Genomic DNA, 21,366 nt, shown 5'->3' with positions numbered 1-21,366 from the left:
ACAAGATCCGGATGTATTGGTTTTGAGAACAAGTTCGCCGGTAAATCGAGAAAAAGTATACAGTTTACTGTTTACAATCCCTTATATAGGGCAGAGTTGGTTCAGGCGAAGTTACGCTTAACTTCGCCAAGGCGAAGTTAAGCATAACTTCGCTGAATTCAACAACTTCGCCCGTAATTTTCAAAATCAGTCCTTTAAGTTTGAATAATCCTGAATTTAACCTTAGAAATTACCAAAAAGAGTTAAACAAATATGATCAAGATCTAGTAACCAACAATGAAATGAGATAACTATAAAAAAACAAAAAAAATCTTAGAAAAATTTTAACGAAATAAGGGATCAAATTTCAGTCTAGTCAGGGACCACTACGTTTTAGAAAAGATCCTAACAGGAATCATACTAACGATGTGACTGTCACTTAGATCCGTCTTTGGCTGTATTATGACATAGAGACACAGGTTGCAAGCATGTAAATAACGTAAATGGTTTTCATCGTTTCTGTGATACGGATTAAGGTTCAGTTAAGCTCAAAAATTTAAGTTGGCAACATCTCAGAGATAATGATGTCTTCTATCTATTCTCAAAGCGTATTTGGCTATACCCAAGTCACCCCGAATTGACTTCGACCCATAATGTCTGATTAACTTGTATATACTCGTTGACTGCTTCCCGTTCTCTTCTTACTCCAGACATGAGAAGTCTTGATTGTTACTATGTCTCATAAGTACTAAAAATATACATGTTTTTTTTTTTTTTTTTTTTTTTTTTTTTTTAGCCAAACATTCTTATTGACTTCGGAGTATTAAACTACTGCAAGTCCCGAATCTGGATCACTGCAGTGTCTTGAAATGCTTTCTTCACGGGAATCAGATCACTCAGGGGCTCGTGTATGATTGGGTAGTCGCTTTTCTGCCTATCATTCGGAAAGATATGTGTGAAGACATTCAAAACTCTTAAGGAGTTTCCACGTAAATTCGAGTAGTTTAAGTTAGTATCACATACACTTTTACGCACCATAAAAATTACCACGACATACAATGACTGTTCTAAAGCCTTTTAGGCCTAATAACTTCACTAGTTAAGCACACACGATTAGTATATATATCATTTTCCAAGGTTGGATCAATTTTCTGTTAATCACAGCATAGAACTTCATACGAAGTAACAGACTTGAAAATTAATTTCATTTCCCTTAAAAAAAAAACTTTAAATTCAATCGCCCCAATCACGTCAAAGTCGTCAGGTAAACGGCTATCCTGAAGATCCAATGGATCAACTGGACCGACCACATACTAGTATGTGTCCTTCTTACTAAGTATGACCGACTAATTTTCAGCAACTGAAAGAACACACGTCATAGCTGCACCGGTCACATTCAGTCTTCCGGTTAATGGCTATCCTCATTCTCTAAGTTGAAACGAGGACCAAAACATATCCTAGGATATGTCCATCAAACTGAGGTAACCGACTAATTTTAAGCAAAAATGACCCATGTTTTTTTTTTTTTTTTTTTTTTTTTTTTTTTTTTTTTAAATCAAAGACATGGTTACTCGGGATTGATCATCCCGTTTAGCTCAATTAGGTTTTGAAATCTGGATTTATCAAACGCTTTTGTAAACAAGTCAGCAAAATTTTCAAGTGTATCAACTTTTTCGATCTTGATCAGTTTCTTCTCAGCACAATCCCGTATGAAGTGATGACGAATGTCAATATGCTTAGTTTTACTGTGCTTCACGGGATTGTTAATTACTGAGATGGCGGCAGTGTTATCAATTAAAATAGGAGTAAGTAAGAAATTCAGACCATAGTCGCGCAATTGTTGCTGAATCCACAAAACCTGAGAGCAGCAGTTGGATGCTGCCATGTATTCAGCTTCGCATGTTGAAATTGCAACTGATGTCTGTTTCTTGCACTGCCAGGAAACTAATCTTCCTCCAAGAAACTGACAGCCTCCTGTTGTTGACTTCCGACTCTGATTACAGCCACCATAATCAGAATCTGTATACGCCACCAGTTCAACGTCTCCCCCCTTTGGGTACCACAACCCTAGTTTCGGCTTGCCCTTAAGATACCGCAAAATCCTCTTCACACCTTTCATGTGAGATTCCTTTGGGTTTGCCTGAAAACGAGCACAAAGACAAACAGAAAACATTATATCGGGCCTAGAAGCAGTTAAATACATTAATGAACCTATTATCGCCCGATACAGAGTAGGGTCCACATCTGCGTCACCATCTGATTCAGCGCCCAATTTGTGATTGACGCAGATTGGGGTGTCATATGGAGAACTGTCCTCCATCTTGAATCTCTTCAGCACATCATGAACATACTTTGTTTGATGAATGAACATCCCATCCTTCTTCTGATCAACCTGCAATCCTAGAAAGAAGGTTAGTTCACCCATAGCACTCATCTCGAATCGTTTCTTCATGACAGCCTCAAAATCCTGACACATGGATACTCTTGATGCAGCAAAAATGATATCATCCACGTAGACTTGAACCAGTAAGAAGTCACATCCTTCTCTCTTCACAAACAGCGTACTGTCAATCAATCCCCTTTCAAAACCATTTTCCAGCAAGTAGTCCGATAACGTTGAATACCAGGCACGAGGTGCCTGATGTAACCCATATAACGCCTTGCTCAACCTGTATACGTGATCCGGAAAGTCTGGGTCAGGAAAACCCGGAGGTTGTTCAACAAACACAACCTCATCAACTTTCCCGTTAAGAAACGCGCTCTTCACATCCAACTGAAACACCTTCATCTTTTTAGATGCAGCAAACGCCAAAAACAATCTAATCGCTTCTAACCGGGCAACAGGAGCGAACACCTCATTGTAATCAATACCCTCTTGCTGATTAAAACCTTTAACAACCAGCCTCGCCTTATTTCTCACGATAATCCCCTTATCATCTCTCTTGCACTTGAACACCCATTTCGTGCCTATAGCATGCACATTCTTTGGTTTTTCAACCAAGGTCCAAACTTCCATTTTCTCGAACTGAGCCAACTCTTCTTGCATGGCTTCGACCCACGAGCTGTCCTTTAAAGCCATTTGATAATTCTTTGGTTCAATTTGGCTTATAAAGCAGGAGTACAAACATTCATTTATTATACCCGTTTCTTTTATGCTTGTATAAACACAGGTGTGCTCATTCAGGCTACTTCTGGTTTGTACACTCGAGGACACATCACCTATAACGTTCTCCAATGGGTGATCTTTGTGAATTCTCGTGGTCGGTACAGCACTGACATGTAAATTGTCTTCCAAGTTCGAAGAGATCTCATCTATGGTTGTTTCTGGCTGAGAGTGAAAAGGATTAATAAATTCATCTTCAGTTGAGGCCGCAGGGGTATCGATCGTGTTTGATGTGGAAGGTTGAGATTTCTCAAAAATCTGATGTTGCAATATATTCTCTTCCTCATCAAGTATCATCTTCGTCACAGCTCTTTCGTCTTCTTCAGAAATTTCCAAATTAGGTACGTTAAACGACTTAAAAAGTTTAACATAGTCAAACAGCTCAGCAGGTCCATTGCTTGGTTTTGGCGGTTGGTAACTAGTAATGTCGGTGTTACAAACCACCTCCACCTTGCAAGTCGACGTATTGAAGACCCGTCTGTTGGGAGTCCCAACAACATAACCGACTAGGATTCCCTCATCGGCTACTTCACCAAATTTCGAGTTAGTCTTCAAAATCGAACAAGGAGACCCAAAAGGTTCAAGACCGCACAAGTTGGGCTTCCTTCCGTGCATAAGCTCGTAACAAGTTTTTCCAAGTCTCTTAACGGTTAACACCCGATTCAGAACATAGCAGGCTGTAGCAACTGCTTCAGCCCAGAACATCACAGGAAGCTTTGAGTCTGCCAGCATAGTTCTGGCTCCTTCAATCAACGTTCGGTTCTTCCTTTCAGCTACTCCGTTCTGTTGTGGAGTATACGGAGCGCTGTATTGATGTTCAATTCCTTTCTGAAGACAGAAGATTTCCATCTCAAAGTTCTTGAACTCTGTCCCATTGTCGCTTCTGATGAATTTAACTGATTTACTCATGACGTTCTCGACTTTTGTAATCAGATTCTTCACCATCTGAGTCGTCTCGTCTTTCGTTTTCAGAAAATATACCCACGAGTATCGCGAGTAATCATCAGTTATCACCAAGCAGTAAGAAGTACCACCTAGACTTTGTACATTCACCGGACCGAAGAGATCCATATGAAGTAGTTCTAGAGTACCAGCAATTGAGTTGATCGTCTTGGTGAGATGGCTTTTCTTGTGTTGTTTTCCCTTCTTGCACGCTATGCATTTATCTTCAAAGTTAAAACTCTTTAAGGGAACGCCCATCACAAGCCCATTTTTGACAATGAAGTTCATCTTACGAAGATGAATATGTCCCATTCTCCTGTGCCATAATTCTGATTCTGATTCGCTTGCCTTTGTCATTAAACAGGATTCTCCAGTGGCCATTTCAGTAGACCTCATATCCATCACGTATGTATTCGTTTCACGTGGAGCTTTCATTACTATCCATTCTTCTGGTATATGAAAACCAGGCTTCAATACAATCGCTTCATTCTTAGTGAAATAGACAGTGTATTCTTTATCACAGATCTGCGACACACTCAGCAGATTGTGCTTTAATTCCTCCACAAAATTTACGTTTTCAAGTGTCATTCTCCCATTCGACACAGTTCCTCTACCGGTAATCCTTCCTCCGCTTTCACCAGCAAAACTAACTCTAGCTCCCTGAACAGGTTTTAAGTCTTGCAACAAGTGTCTGTTGCCTGTCATGTGCCTGGAACAGCCGCTATCTACAATCCAAAGATTGTTTGCAGCCCTGTTCAACTGTTCCTGCACAATAAAACAAAGAGTTAGAATCTTGGGACCCAAGACCAATTGGTCTTGGATCGATACGTCCCGTACCCTGGCTTTCTTAAGTTAGCATCAGGATAATTTCTGTAAGTCCTGTTAGGTATTCTCCCTGCAGATTGTGTGTAATGCCTTCCAAACCTTTGAGAATTGAAGGTGCTATATCTTGAGGTTTGGTTGTAAAACTGAGGTTGGTTTTTGTGAAAACTTGAATTCGTTACATTTTGGCATTTTTTAAAGTTATCATTTTTAGCAGTAACAAAATGACGCTTATACTCAGTTTTATTTGGCTTCACACCTCTTAATCTTGGCTCCAGAGGGCAATCTGCAACTAAATGCCCTAATTTGTTACATCTAAAGCAACACCGACTCTCCAATTTCTTGTCAAATGTTGGTTTGGATGTAGAGGTAGTGTTACCAGCCGTTCGTCTCACATAAGGTGGGACGTACGGATTGAGTGGAGAACTCTTTTTAGAAACTTTATTTTTATCTCCATCGGTGGGTAACCCTACCTTCTCTTTTGTCTGATCAGATTCGGACAACTTATCCGAATCCGATGAGACTGGACTCGAAACAGAAATATTCACATTAGAAACTTTCGAACTTGTTTCTCCACAGCTAACACTTGGTTTTACACTTGTAATCTTGATTGGAGTTGTCTGAGGAACTTCGAAATCAACAGATTTCTGAACACTCGGATTATAAGTATAGTTGTGGTTAAAGGGTGGTGGAACTTCATTATATCCGATTCCTCCCCTCTTTGCAGAGGTACCTGGATCACTCACGAGGTGATCAAGGATGGCCGAGGAATTCCTGAACTGCTCAAGTTTGCGGTTCAGTTCCACCACCTTTACCTGGTGGTCAGCAATCTGTTTATCCCGATCAGCAATCACTTTAGTTTTTTCCTCCAAAACTTCATAACTAAGATCAATTATTTCAATTTTCTCAGCAAGTTTAATTTTTAAGCTTTGAACGTCTTTTTCACATGCTTTTATTTTAATTTTATAACTCGTTTCTCTTGCTTTCGTAAAATGGTGATCTTCTTTAATAGTTTTAAAGTCAGCATCTAAATGGACATACTGATCAGTTATTGTTTTAAGTTGCTCAGACAAATTCTCACAACTAGTACAAATAGTTTTAGGACTTACCTCGGAGCGATTATCTTTGTCATTTGCCATGAAAGCGGTTTCTTCTTCATTTGCTTTCTCAATTTCTTCAACCTTCTTACATTCTTCAGCTTCAGACTCAGCCATGTTTGCTTGCTCACCAGAACCACTTGAGCGTTGATTCCAGTTGTACTCTCCTGCCTCTCTGGTCAACATGGCATTTATCTCTCTGTTAACTCCTGAGTGTTGTGTAGGTCGACCTTGTCCTCGTTCAACCCTCTCATTTCTGCATTCCTTGGCAAAGTGCCCGTACTGTTGACAATTATAGCACCTTACTTTGGACTTGTCGAACCCGGGCCGACCACCAACAAACTTTCTCCCCGTCTTATTCATGAAACGCTTGACTCTCCTCACTATCATGGCCATTTGCCATTGCAAATCCATCTCCTCCAGATCATCAGCATCGATCTGGTCATAATCCTCATCTAGAACAGCAGGGTCCACAATCTTCCCCTGGATGTAGTTTTCATAGGAAGCAATAAATGATGCATAGACTGCAAACTGCTCTTCAGCAGATTTTACACTCATAGGCATCTTGGAATAACTATTGCTAGATGCATTTGCAGAAAAACTACTTGTGGATGCTTGAGGCTTTGAAGTACTAGATCCTCCAGCAACGAAACATACATCACCATTCGTGTTTACAGAAACTTTTCCTTCATGAGACGAGTCAGAGCCTGACTCCCCTTTCGAGTAAAAAGCAGCAGATTCAGGCCTTGAACTTGAGCCTGAGTTAACCTTAGCACCATACATACCAGGGTCTTGTATCTGATCTGTTGGTGTTTCCTTTCGAACCATATTAAGCTCATAAGTTCTGAGCTTGTTTACTGCTGTTTCAAGATCACAATTTGGAAAGTCTCTGTCTTCCCTCATAAGGACGGTGTACATTTCCCACTTCGGTGGAAGAGCATCGAGAAGTTTTTCAACGATCTCTTCTTCTCGGTAAGCAATCGAATAATTGCTAAGCTCTGTCATTAGATGATAGTATCTGGTGATAATATCATCCAGCGATTCGTTCTTCAAAAATTTGAAGACGGAGAACTGGGTCTTCAAAAGTTTTACCTTCGATGCACGGATACCCACATTCCCCTCGAATCTATTTTCAAGAGCATCCCAAAGCTCTCTTGCAGAAGTGTACTTTCGGAACGTATGGAGAACCTCTTGAGGAAGTGCCATTGTTATCGCAGCATGGGCCTTGCTTTCGGCCTCGTACATTTTCTTTTCTTCCTCCTCCATTTTGCTGTACTTCTTAACCACATCGCGACCTTCGTATTGCGCAGTTGGAGGGATATATCCATCCTGGATGCACACCCACATTTTGGCATCCTGGTATTTGATGTATTGGATGAATCTGTCCTTCCATGCCACGAAGTCAGTTCCCTTCATCAGCCTCGGGGCCTTAGTGGCAGACCCCGCTTCTACTTCCATCTTGACCAAGTCGGAGATATTGATCGACGACATCCTTGCAAAAACCTGAAAAACCTGGAAAACAAAAAAAATATTAAAACAGCTCAGTTGGCGAAGTTAAGAATAACTTCGCTTGAAGGTTAACTTCGCTGAAAGAGAACTTCGCTGAGATCTTAAATTCGCTTGATTTGGGCGAAGTTAAGAATAACTTCGCTTAGCTCTGGCGAACTTATGAGTTGAGCGAACTTGGGTTTGAAGCGAAGTTGCGGATAACTTCGCTAAGGCGAACTTATGAAGTGAGCGAAGTTATAGTTAACTTCGCTAATCCTTATATCTTCGCCAAAAACCCTAATTCCAGCGACGGCAACTTCGCCTGAAGAATGGTAACTTCGCCCGATGAACGGTAACTTCGCCCGATGAACAGGGAAGTTTGTTCAGATCTGTTTTCGTCAATCCAGCAGCTCCCGATCAATGCAAAGGCTTGAAAATGACTGTCAAGCACTAGCAAAACTCAATCCCAACAAAAACACGTCCCGCGAATAGGTCAAACGAGACGTTTTCTACACCCGCGTGAAATCCCGAACCTCACAATCGAGCCGATTGGCTCTGATACCAATTGTAGGTTCCTGGACGGATCGTACACGGGATGTCTCTAACAACGCAGGTGCGGAATCCCTGCGTAGGTAGATACGAGTGTAGAGTATGTAGAGATCGAACACACAAGCAATAAACCAACCACGTTATATAGATAACAAACACGTGACCCGAGGTCACTGTTACAGACTATGACACGTAACTCGGTTACTGAAAACTGAAACGAAAACCCTAAACGAACAACTTCAAACTGTTTCGTCTGAAACAGTATATAAACACGACAACTTCGCCACAGGCGAAGTTGTCAATAACTTCGCTGATTCAACAAGTTCGCCATAGCGAACTTGTTGACAACTTCGCGCATTACAAAACAAACATAAACAAAACATAATTACATTACAAACTCGATTACAAATGCTAGACTATGAACTACTGACATACATGTACCAACAGACAAGGTGGGGGGTCTTCCCGTAACCACCCTCCGGTGTGAGAATAAGTACCGTTTCGATGAAGAGATAAAGTACTTAAGTAAATTGAGAGAGTACAGTGATGGTGAATGAATACCTCATGATGATTGAAAGGGTATTTATAGCCGGAGGGTGTAAGGAAGTGATTGGGCCAGTTGTCCCTTTAGAAGATACCTCATAACCGTCTGGACGCGTGTCCTTATATGATAGGTTTAACTTATAATAAAATAAAATGGTGACAGGGGATGTACGACTCTTAAAATTAGCCATTTTTCGACAGAAAATTAAAAGGCATCAATTAATATAAAGACTTAAAACTCATGGAAAAATTCCAGTACGTTTGAAAACTTAGCCTTGCTACCGTTCTTCATGCTTAAGAATATATATATATATAAAAGAGAGAAAAAACTTTGCCATAGCCCATAGGTAGGAGTGTAGGACATATGGTCCTATGGCCATGTCTATGGCCCATGCATTTATTTTATGTATATATAATATGTCTCTATATGTATGTACATGCAACTAGATCGAATAAAATATTTCAATAATTTATTGTTTTGCATACATATAGACAAGTCCCATCCTTAGACTTTTACATGGTCTTATAAGTCATGCACATTTCTTTGGTCAATTAAGCTAAATAAATATCATATCAAACCTTGCTCATTTGAAAAAGCAACCTGTGTTCTCATGTTTATAATCTTTAAACATTGATGAATTCAAGAACACCTTATTGTAGTTATCAACTAGTAATTTCTGATTTTAAAATCTTGGAAAGACTGAAGAAAGATGATGGAAGATGGTGATTGTGATGGTTTAGACTTGAATGATCACTTATGTTGCAAGAAACTTGAAGATGATTATGACGATGGAACGAAAACGAAGTCGAGTGAGAGCTCGGGGAATCGCAGCTCGGTGGATCAACAAGAGGGTGAGATCAAGATGGAGACATCTACTGGAGTTAGGCAGTATGTTAGATCCAAGATGCCTAGATTGAGATGGACTCCGGAGCTTCATCACATGTTTGTTCGAGCCGTGGACCGACTGGGTGGTCAAGAAAGTAATTAATTCGTTAGTTAATCGTTTCTTGAAATTGTGTGTTTTGACTTTGTAAATGATCTTACTTTGTGTTTGTGTTAATTTGTGTAGGAGCAACTCCAAAACTGATATTACAACTTATGAACATAAAGGGTTTGAATATTGCTCATGTGAAAAGCCATCTACAGGTAAAAATACAAAAATCATTTTCTTGTAATTTGATCAATATTCTTGACATACTAATTTTTTTTTCTTACAAATATAGATGTATAGAAGCAAGAGGATAGATGATCAAGGTCAAGGTATATATATATACTCTTGCTATATTTAGATTAGGGTTTTCAAGATTCTTGGACTTGGTTTCTTGATTTGTAATGATTAATAATTCTTTTACTTTCTATTTTTAGTAATAAATGAGGGAGACTGCAATGCGGCTATGAGAAACAATCACCATGCTCACGCTTTATGGCAACATCCTATGTTCAATCCAAGATCATATAGGCCAAATTCAAGGTACACTTTCCATTTTTCTTTCTTAAATTACTCGGTTAAATCTTTATTTTTTTAATTTAATTAACACGATTCATTCTCATTGTTGATGTAGTAATTACAGGGCAAGCTTGATATCGAGAAACAACATGAATACTAGAATGAAAGATCATGGGTTGATCAATGGTAATTATGGATCTTATAATTACTGTACTAGCAAGATTTTGAACTCGTCTATGGAGGAACAAAGTTACAAGATTGCCCATCATGAGTTAGAAGATAAACCAAGCTTGATGCAACCATGGGTAATCAAACAAGCCTTAAACAACTATCAACTCATGAACAGTCAAAGATTTGATCACAACTTGATTAAGACAAAGAAGAGAAAAACAGTAGAGAATGGTGTTGATTTGAATCTATCATTAAGTATGAATGTAAGATCACTAGAAGATGAAGATGAAGAAATAGATAGCTCTTTGTCTCTTTCTTTATTCCCATCTTCCACAAAGAAGAAAAGACATTGTAGCTGGTTTGAAGATGGTGAAATAGCAAAGAATCCAAGATGGGCGAGTACTCTAGATCTGACTATATGAATTCGAGAATTCTAGTGAGATGTTGTTGGTACTCGCTTATATTTAATGTTTTTAGTGTCGATTTGATGATAATTATGTTATTTACAAGCACTTATTACTTATTACTGTATTAGTTCGTACCGAGTTCATGAACTCATCCTATTTCTTGATGTTTGTATGAAACATTGTTGAGTATCTATCTTTTAATTTCTTAAACTCCATAGTTTAAGTTTCTACTTTCTTACCATTGTTTAGCTAGATATTACGTTACGTGTATATTGTGTTATATGACGTGTAGACCGTGTCATTCGTCATATAACATCTACCTGTCATATAACATCTACCTAAACATAGAAACTTTCATTAAAATGATAGAAAAATATTGTTTTTCAACCATTGTGGTTGCCAGTGATGGAAGGAGAAATGTTGAAAATGAAACCATTTAATGTTTTATTATAACTAAGAAGGGCAAACATTCTACATGCTCCATGCATAAACATGGATCCATGATATATCACACTCCCCTAAGATTAAGGTGAACATATATTGTCTTTACTTGTTCTTGTTGTTTACAAAGACATACAAATCAATTGGGTCTCCCTATGTATATACGGTTAATCTTGGTACATACAAACTAGTACATACTTCAATGCCCACTTATTTTTAATTTCATTTAATTTTCATATTTTTTTCTATGAATGTATGTATCCGTAATGCTTTATATACTGATATGGTCGGTAACAGGCTAGTTAAAATAACTCAACCAGACCGATTATATGTATGTTTCCGTCTTTGACCAAGATGTCCGATCCACTTCTGGAAAAAAAAAATCTAATACTTGAATATGAACACTTGACACTTGAATTATAAGTGTATATGAATTAATAAGAAAAAAAACTACTTTTAATAGTATTGTTTGGAATCTTGTGTTAAATCATTAAGAAATCTAACTAATATATTAAGTGTGTCATTTATGCATGTGAAACTTAACAATTTAAAGAATTTATAAACTATTGAAAAGTGTCTTTTTTTAAAACCAAACATAATCTACCTAGCTCTTATTAACTCAGACACGCTACCAAACCTAAATCATAGAAAATAACCATGCAAGTAGACCGAAATCCAACATTAACAAAACTTAGACATGTAAAAGTGAGTTCTCGCAAATTTTAAACAACACTTGAAAGGTGTATAGATAGTTTCTTAATACTTTTAAAAGTGAAGTTTAGGGGTTTTCATATTTATGTCAAAATTTAGATGTAAATTGTTACCTCAAATATTTATGAACAAATTACAAACTTTTTTTTGTCCTTTTATGTTGTTGCCAAGTTTCAATATATATCAGGCACCTTTCCAAATGTTACATGGTTTATCATTTGACCTTAACTCCATAATTTTCCATTTTTCATTGTTAAATAAGGCACATAGCTGATAAATAGGGGTATGCGTAGGTCGGTTTGGAACGATTTTTGATCAAACTCATAACCATAACTGATATAACGGTTAATAGATAACCATAACCGATTCGTCATGACAGTTTTGGTTAATCGGTTTTAACGGTTATAACGAGTCGGTTAACTGTGATTAAAATAAACAATCATTCCGTATGATTGTGACACTTAATAGTCGCTAATTGTTTTATGGAATTCAAATATATTTTCTTTTTTTTTACTGCAATTTATGGAATATACATATCTAGTTGACATCTAACTATACTATTAAAGCAATAAGCTTTATGTCAAAATCCCCCTTCCTATTGGTTGATTCTCATACTTTCCATTTATATCTTAGCCTTCTCCAATTTTCATCTTAATTAAATTAATCAAAAATATAATAAAATTAGATTCATCAATGCTATTAAAGTCTTATCTTTCATTTTCATTTTAAATATTTAAAATTGTCATTTATATAGGAACATTTCTAGATATTTCTATTAAGTGACATTTCTAAATACATTTCATTTTGAATATTTAAAATCGTAGCTATAGTTTCCAAAAACCAAATATTCAAAATATCATTTTGAATATTTTATTGTTTTTGGTTGATTTTATTCACCACCTTTATTATTTTCTTAGATAGTATATAATATATAATCTAGATTATTATTTGATATTTCATCAATAGAAAGGATTACGGATTTAATATAGAGATTACGTATAGAGTGAATATATATAGTATATAGAGATTACCGATATTAAATTTTGAATTTTTGTTAAAATATTATATTTATTTTAATTTAAATTTATCAAATTCATAAAGTTGTAAATGTTTGTACCATTCATGTTAAATTTAGAAAATGATGACCGATTTGATTAAGGAATGGTTTAATTACGGAAATTGTAAATTGAAATAAATTTTTGTATATTCTTTGAATGTAATTAATTTGTAAATTTGAATTAATGATTGTATAACTTATGGTGTCAATTTGAATGTAAATTTGAATTAATTAACAATAATTTAGTGTTACTATAATTATGGATGTTCACCCATTGACCCATTGACCCATTTACTTAATTTCGGTCATTAAGTTTTAACCATTATAACCAAAATTCATTGTCTTATTATTGTTTAAGAATAACACTTGAGTTACAAATCCATTCTTGACCCATTGACCCATGACTTATAATTACGATTTACTTATAATTACAATAATATAATTCACAATTTACTTACATATATATAACAAAATTATTAACTTTTATTTTCAAACCTTATATGATTTACATTAAAAATATATGGTGTTATAATTGATAATTAATTATATTATTATAAATAATATAATTAGTAACTTATATTTTTACATGAGATTATAGTCAACATTTAAATTAAATAATATGACATTTATACTAATCTAATATATATATTTATACTAATCTAATATACTAATCTAATTATACGAAAAGATAAATTAAGACTTTAGTGGAATTGTTGAATTGTTGAATAATATAAATTTCAAAATTTGAAAATACATTCATTACGGAATCCTTTGTAATCGTTCTTACCATAATTTATTTTCAAAATATTCAAATTTACTAAATTTATGTTTGCAATCAATTACCTTACTACATTCCTTCTATAATTTTGTCTACCCTAATTCATTTGGTATAAATACGTACATTTGATAGCTTAATCCTTACACCATCAGAACCTCTTTATTAAAAATGATTACCTTTGTGCGAAGGTTTTCACTTTTTGTCGTTTTTATATCTTCCATTTTCTTATTAATTTTATTGGTTAAATTTTTTACTGTTCGTAAATGATATGCTTGTTTTTTAAAATTTTTCACCACTAGCAATATGGAGCCAACCAGTATCACCATGTTGAACCAACTTGATGTTCAAAACAGTGAGTGTATCCTAAAGGTGCGTATTTTGAGACTTTAGCGGCTGAAGGACAACTCAAAACCCAGGCAAGATTGGTCCATCGAAATGATTGTTCAAGACGAAATGGTATTGTTAATACATTCATTAATTTACTATATTATTCATACAACTTTTTACTAATCTTAATAATAATTTGCAGGGCAACAGAATGCAAGCCTATGTAAGGAAGGCGTGTATTCCTAAACATGATGTTTGGCTTGCGAAGAATAAATCTTTGATTGTTCGGAAGGCCTCACTCGGTGCAAATATGTCTTCTTACAAATACATAGACTGCCCACACAAACTTTGTTTCATAGCCAAGACACATCTCTCAAATTCCTACGAATTTGAAGGTCACTTGTATGGGCTGAAATTTGTTAAATTTAATGACATAAAAGCCAAAAACTTTTCACAAAACGGAACTATAGGTTATTTGTATTTCTTATTTACCACATAAATAACCCTCATGATATGTATAATTACTGATATATTTTATTTGTAGATGTCATCGGACATGTTACCAGATTTTTTAATAACAAGAACTCCTTTTTAAGGGAAGCTCAACATCAAAACCGAAGAACAATGGAGTTTTCTGATTTGGGGTATAATTATTATATATATATTTATATTTTTACGATATACATATGTGTAGTTGTGTTAATTTAATACTTTTTGATGCAGTGGTAATACTATCTATCTTACTTTGTGGGATGACTACCTTAAGAAGCTTACCAAATATGTTGCCGAAAACCCTAATGAGGAATATCTTATTATTGTTCTCCAGTTCACAAGAGTCAAATACTATGGAGATATTATTCAAAACCTTAAAGCGTTTACTATTGTTTTAATATTGTTTTTTGAAATTTTGAATATAAACTAATACATTTTAATGTTTATTTTCAGAGAATGTTTATGTCAAAAACTCTTATGGTAACTGTGTCACTAGGTTACTAATTAATGATTACTTATATGAGGTTGTGGAATACAAGAGAAGGTATATTTTTACTACATTATATATAAAAATTATATCACTCGTGTTATTTCCTTGACTTTTTAGATCATCTTTTGACTACCTTTTGTTGTAAACATAAGGTTGTTGGAAGTTTCTGGTCAAGTGGACGTGGAAGTCAAAAAACCAGTCGGTTCTGCGATGTTGTTGACTGTCAAATATGAGTTTCTGAAGATGGAACCGTTCTATTCAATAAGTGATCTTTGTACAATTATCAAGGTGAGTATGAGTATTTCCTACATTATTTTATATTATCTACTTATGAAATCATGTTAAGTGTATTTGTTGTATGTATTTTTAGGCCAAAAGCGTAATTATACTTGGTACTATGAAAGCAATTGTAAGCAACAAAGAATGGTATTATGTTGGTTGCAAACGGTGTGGGCGTAAGGTTTCTTCCTCATTTGTTGATGGTGTTAAGGTCTATGAATGCAAGATTACAGATTGTAATTCTCAAGGGGTAACCGCTGGACCAAGGTAATTTAAAATTTAATTTCTAATACGGTACCATGTTTGAGTAAATACTTAATGGTTTGTTTTATGTATATTTCCCAATTAAGTATTGACAACTGATGACCGTCCGTCGTTTGAGTCAATCAAAAACCTAATTATTCTAAATAGTTAGAGCAAGTAGGGTATCGTATCACAAGGAGTATGTGGTCAATGCAATTCGTGTACAGACTTAATATTATGAAGTGAATGGTTTTAGTGCTGATCACACAAGCAATTAAAGTGAGTTTATAGAACCAAGCAACGACCGAACAAGCGAGTTGTAAACAATTAACAAAGCAAATCACACCCGGGAATTCAAATAAGCAACCAAACAGTATCTCATGCAACCTAACAGATTGATTATCAACGATTAACTGAAAACTGGTCAACCAGACAAAACCTTAGACGTCAACAATTACTTTACACTCGGCACTGGTTATCAAACAGTCATTGCCAGTGTGACTCAGTTAAGGGTAATTGTACGTTTTATCGTATTCAATCTAACCAAACAGTTATATGACTAATTATCTAGCAACTGGTAACAGATCGTTCAGACCAACATAAACCTAAACCGACCGAACACACAGAAATACTAAATATCAATAATCATATATCAATCATCAATAACAAAACATAAGTATTCTTAATCACATGAGAGAAACTGTAAATGGTTTCAAACTATACATCCCGGGTGCGATTCTAGGAGATTAGCCGAGCCTAGACATCATCAAATCTTCGATACGGATGATAGGGATCATGCGGGAGGTCTTGACACGAGCTAGGATACTGGAAATCACCTCTAAGACTGTTGCAAATTGCCTTTTCTTCGTAAAAACCGAGTTAGGGTTTCTTGTTGATGAAAAAGAAGTTATAAACAAAAAACCTGTCTGCACCACCCATCGCGATACGCGATGGGGTCTTCAATGGTCCATCGCGTATCGCGATGGACCAGAAAGTCAAAGTTATTTTTAACCCCCATAGCGATACGCTATGGGTCTTCAAGGGATCCCATCGCGTATCGCGATGGGTCTCCTCACCAACAATTATCATTAAACTTCTCGTTTCGCGTGCTGCACATCCCGGGTCTTCATTCCATGCTACAGCATGTCCATATTGAGCACTTTAACATCTGTGACCTGAAATCCAGTAATACACATATGAAGTATCGAAAGTTCTAGAATAAACAGTTAAAACTAAACAATAAACGAACTAAAACATATACAAATTAACCGGCCATCAACAACATGTTGATTTGGTCAGGTTCCGTATTCCGGTACGTGTTCAAGATACGGCCAGTGTTGTTTCTCTGACTTTGTTTGACCGTGATGCGAAGCAGTTGTTCAATAAGACGGCGGAAGAAGTTGTTATTGGTGATGTTGAGGTAACATATTGAACTTCTATAATTATAAAATTGAATACTTTATAGTATATGTTTTTCCCCGTGTATATTTTAGTTATCAATTTTTTGTCCGTGTATTTATTATAAGAATTTGTTTTTTTTGTTTCCTATTAAAACATATATCTTTTACAAATAAATATAGGTGTTTATAATTAGTATTTCCTAAAATTACATATTTGTATATACTAAAGCTTGTCCTTTAAAGTTATTACTTATTCCTATACACTCATTTTTTATTATTATAAATGTAGTTTGATGTGATGCAATTTTTACCTGAGGAAATGAACGTTATCTTGGAAAAGAAATTTGCTTTCGTTATTGATGTTACTAACTACAACATTAAGAACTCATATGATGTGTTTGGTGTCTCGAAGCTAACTGATGACCACGATGTTATTAATGAGCTTGAGATGAAGCTTGCAGCTGGTGAGGTATGATTATTGTTTATTTGTCTTTCAATATATTAAACGTTACATACATATGTTTTATATGTTTTTAGTTGTGTTTTGTTATTGACACGATTGGTGGTCAGCCAAGCGAACAACCATCTTTAACAGTTGGTTCACTCTCTGGCCTCAAGTCTACCGAGACACCCAACGAAAAGGTTTGAATTGGTCTTCATTTTTACTCTAAATTATATTCGTTTGATCTAATGAATGTTATTATATTATTACATATACTACGTAAACTTAAAAGATGTTTCTTTGATGTATTTGTAGGCTTTATGTACTCCTTCGTCTGAACATGTGATTCCTATTGATGATCGTGTTTCCTCATTTGACGAAAAGGTTGACTGTTCTCCTGTCATTGATTTAAAGCTCAAACGGAAGTTGGATGAAGCTTATGAGATTGAGGCCGAGACGGGCATGTCTTCAACCAAATCAAAGAGTGGTGAAGAAGCTAAAAAAACTACCAATGGTGATGAAGTTGTTACCCTTGTGATGCCCAACATTTAGTACTCCGTGGATTTCTGAAGAATATTTTGCAATTCTGTTTGAGCTTTTTTATGTTTCACTTTTAATGACTATGGTTTTGGTATTTTGTTTTTACATTTTTGGTTTTCATTGGTCACTGATTTTGATTGGTGACTTTGGTTTGATACTCTTTATTTTGTGTTTAAGTTATTATTATAAGGTTATGTCCTTTGTTTTTAATGTTTATCATGCATGTCATTTATATCTAAATATAATATTATTATATTTAAATTTCAAATTTTAAATATACATCCTACGCGTGTTTTTAATGTTTATCATGCATGTCATTTAAATATAAGATTATTATATTTAAATTTCAAATTTTAAATAGTCACTATAATTGCTTAATTTATGGTTAATAGTCAAAACATATTTAAACCCGATTAAATATGAAATTTTACAAATTAAATATAAGCTTTTAAAGCTTTCCATAGTCTTCAATCTCAATAAACTTTCCATTCTTTTATGTTTGACCATTTTTATTATGCCTAAATGTAAAAAAATAATGTCTAAACTAAACCCCCGATTATAATGCTTCAAAAATCAAAAACCTTTCCATAATTTTTTGAAGTTGACTAATTAACCAATTTTTTTATATTTTGTAATTATTTTGAAACAGGTTGTTTTAATTTTAAAAGAATATCAAATTTGTTCGGTATGAATTCGTGTCATCACAAGTTATTTTTAAGATATACTATTTTTTTAACTAAAATGACATATTCATTTTTCATATATAAATCATTTCGTAACCAAATTTTACAAAATATGAATATTCAAATTAAGCCGAAACTGACACACGTTAATATTCAAATTTAATATTCAGATTTAGACAAAAACTGACATCATAATTAATTCTATCACATCCTTACAAAGTTTATCTAAATCATCTATAAATAAAAACCGTGTAATAATTTTGTCAAACAACTTCTATTAAAGCGTATGATATGATGACTATCTCTATATAATTCTTATCATAAAATTCATTCTTTCATTCCAAGGATGTATATAAAGATTTATGATTTGTTTATAAGCTTGTGAATTGTATTTGTACCTTTATTTCTCTTATTAACAATACACTGAATTTGATTTTGTGGTGATTTTAATTTTTTTCTTTGCAAGTATAAAAATTACAACACATTTCTTTCTATTTCGATGATTGTTTAATAAACAAGACTTTATGACTTCATATATCATGATATAGTATTTATTAATATATCTTTTTGGCCTCAAGGTTTAAGTTAGAAAGATGTTTTAAGTTAACAATTTACTTTGTATGTTATTTTGTTTTACTAAAAACAACATTGTAATACCTTATAATGAATGTAAAATTATTTGTTCTTATAAATATTACACTATAAATTTATTATTATTATCATGATCATCATCATCATCATCATCATCAATGTCGCTATATATATTTATATACAATTTTCACGCGTATGATACACATGTTACTAGCCATTGAAAGATATTGAACAAGGAAGATAAGTTACAAATAAAACTACAAATGTGGTTTATAAGGAACTATTTACTAATTTGTAATTGTAAAATAGATGTTATTTTAGTTGAATGTTATGTTTTTACATTATTTATATTTCACTTGATGCTAGAAAAGTGTGTATGTTACATTATTTATATTTTCCACCTTTGGCGCCCACGGGTCAATAACCTAGTATTAAATAATTGAAATGACAATTTAGATGGAGATTTAAAACAACAATTGTGGAAGATTTGAATGAATATGGTAACCAATATCACCAATATTATTATTATTGGCCTAAATCCTAGTATGTGTGGAGAAATTTATTTTGTAACGGCAATAAGTGTAAAAGTCTAAAAATATTTTGCTCATGCACTAATTCTAATTTTCAAACCCTTATTTTTCGATAATAGTTACATAAATGGGGCGGTTCGGTTATGGCGGGTTTGGAATTAACATTAACCAAAACCAATCCACATTTGGTGGTTGTCAAAAAATCATTAAACCGACCCATCGGTTATATCAGATATCGGTTAAATCGGTTCGGTTATGTCGTTTATGATCCGGTTTGCGGTTATAACGGTTAATTTGCTCACCCTGGCCAACTGATAAGGGTAAATGTTCCTCCTGCCCATTATTTAAAAACACATTTTAATACCTAAAACTATATCTAAAACTTATCACAAGTGTCAGTATACGCATAACCATTCGAAAAATTGTTATGAAGCTTAAAACTTTTCTAGCCTTAGTCAAGTTCATCAATATTGCCCTTTCATTTTAACGGCAAGAAAAATGTATATGAAATGTACGAGAACTAAAATCCGAAGGCGTCAGTACACCAACAAATAAGAATTACAATATCGCCACCCAACGACAACAATGAGAAAAATCTAATTGCCAAAAACTATACAATAAAACAACGTAGGTCAAACCAACGCCAATCTTTCCACCTCAAATAAATAAAGCTCGTCGAGCTCCTAGCTCAAGCTATAGTGAGTCAAATGAAATAAATGTGAATTGTTGAATATATGGAAGAAAAAGTCGAAAATTAATTCTAAAAATCATGTTTCTTCATCTCCTGATATAAATTAATTCACTGTTTTTTTTTATTCTTCAACGCCCCAATGTTGTTATCACGACCACCTATCTTTCCGTCCATATTTGAATGTCGCTTTCGATTTGATTGACGATTTAATTTGGACATTTAAATTTTAACCAAGGTAAAAGAATAAGCAAGAAAATTTCCCTTGTATGCTCATTTATTGTCTACAGTTATAATTCAATGTTATGTGTGAAAATTTTTTACTGTTTTTGAATGAAAATCGTGAATATCTACCGTTCATATATAGAAAACGAAAAAAAATTAAAAAACTAAAATGTTTCTGCCATAATTTTCGTTCAGGAAAAAATAAAAAAATTGACGAAGAGACACAATGCTGAGATTAAAGACACAATGACGAAAATGAACAAAAAACACAATTATAACTAAAAAAGACACAATAGACCTCAAAATATAACACAATGCCGAACAAAATAAAGCAAAATGTTGAGTTATATAACACAATATAAACAAAAAAAAGACACAATGTCAAGAAAAAAAACACAGTTAATGATGAAAATAAACACAATGATAAACAAAAACACACAACTTTTTTCACTTACCATTGTTTTTTTATGAGAACGACAAAGACGGTGGAAACATTTTTGTGTTTTACTTTTTTTGTTTTTTTATTAAATTTTGAGTTATGATTTATTTATTTATTTATTTTAAATTTTTTTGAGGGTTTTTTTGTGTAGCTACAAATCTTCTCATCATTCTCATTTTTGTTCTCCTTTATAGAATAACTTGACCCCCATATTTGAATGTCGCTTTTTTGCTATTTTATCAAATACTATTTGAAAATTTGTGAAAATGTGATAAGCAAGTTGGTCAAACAGATTAGCAAGTAGGCATGTAAGCGAAAACCTGATTAGCAAGTGAGTTAGGAACAAGAAAATTTGGTTAGTAAATAGCAATTAGGCCATAAATTAAATGATTAGCATGTTG

At 34.2% G+C, this 21,366-nt stretch overlaps 2 protein-coding genes across 2 annotated transcripts; both read left to right on the top strand.

Annotated features, from left to right (window-relative positions):
* The first annotated feature begins 9,043 nt into the window (after positions 1–9,043).
* LOC143591514 (uncharacterized) lies at positions 9,044–10,769 on the top strand. Its single transcript, XM_077071703.1, has 5 exons — positions 9,044–9,564; positions 9,654–9,730; positions 9,808–9,844; positions 9,950–10,055; positions 10,147–10,769. The coding sequence occupies exons 1-5, from the start codon at positions 9,294–9,296 to the stop codon at positions 10,622–10,624; spliced, it is 969 nt and encodes a 322-aa protein (XP_076927818.1). The 5' UTR covers positions 9,044–9,293; the 3' UTR covers positions 10,625–10,769.
* Positions 10,770–13,899: 3,130 nt separating this feature from the next.
* Positions 13,900–17,821, top strand: LOC143592302 (uncharacterized). The gene is made up of 11 exons (XM_077072251.1): positions 13,900–13,965; positions 14,126–14,318; positions 14,468–14,567; positions 14,647–14,796; positions 14,912–14,959; positions 15,058–15,193; positions 15,276–15,451; positions 16,727–16,847; positions 17,117–17,296; positions 17,365–17,469; positions 17,585–17,821. The coding sequence occupies exons 1-11, from the start codon at positions 13,900–13,902 to the stop codon at positions 17,819–17,821; spliced, it is 1,512 nt and encodes a 503-aa protein (XP_076928366.1).
* The last annotated feature ends 3,545 nt before the right edge of the window (positions 17,822–21,366 follow it).

Source organism: Bidens hawaiensis, unplaced genomic scaffold (assembly GCF_021521415.1).
Source record: "Bidens hawaiensis isolate Kalapana, Puna unplaced genomic scaffold, B.hawaiensis_p1.1 tig00001685_1, whole genome shotgun sequence".
Classification (NCBI taxonomy): Eukaryota; Viridiplantae; Streptophyta; class Magnoliopsida; order Asterales; family Asteraceae; genus Bidens; species Bidens hawaiensis.
The sequence above is the reverse complement of the archived record's forward strand: the minus strand, read 5'-3'. Positions and strand labels throughout refer to the sequence as shown.

Coding starts and splice junctions, on each gene's coding strand:
- LOC143591514 (XM_077071703.1), top strand. CDS start 9,294: ATGATGGAAGATGGTGATTGTGATGGTTTAGACTTGAATGATCACTTA. Junction 9,731..9,807: donor ATGTGAAAAGCCATCTACAG/GTAAAAATACAA, acceptor TTACAAATATAG/ATGTATAGAAGCAAGAGGAT. Junction 10,056..10,146: donor TCATATAGGCCAAATTCAAG/GTACACTTTCCA, acceptor TTGTTGATGTAG/TAATTACAGGGCAAGCTTGA.
- LOC143592302 (XM_077072251.1), top strand. CDS start 13,900: ATGGAGCCAACCAGTATCACCATGTTGAACCAACTTGATGTTCAAAAC. Junction 15,194..15,275: donor ATCTTTGTACAATTATCAAG/GTGAGTATGAGT, acceptor ATGTATTTTTAG/GCCAAAAGCGTAATTATACT. Junction 17,470..17,584: donor CCGAGACACCCAACGAAAAG/GTTTGAATTGGT, acceptor ATGTATTTGTAG/GCTTTATGTACTCCTTCGTC.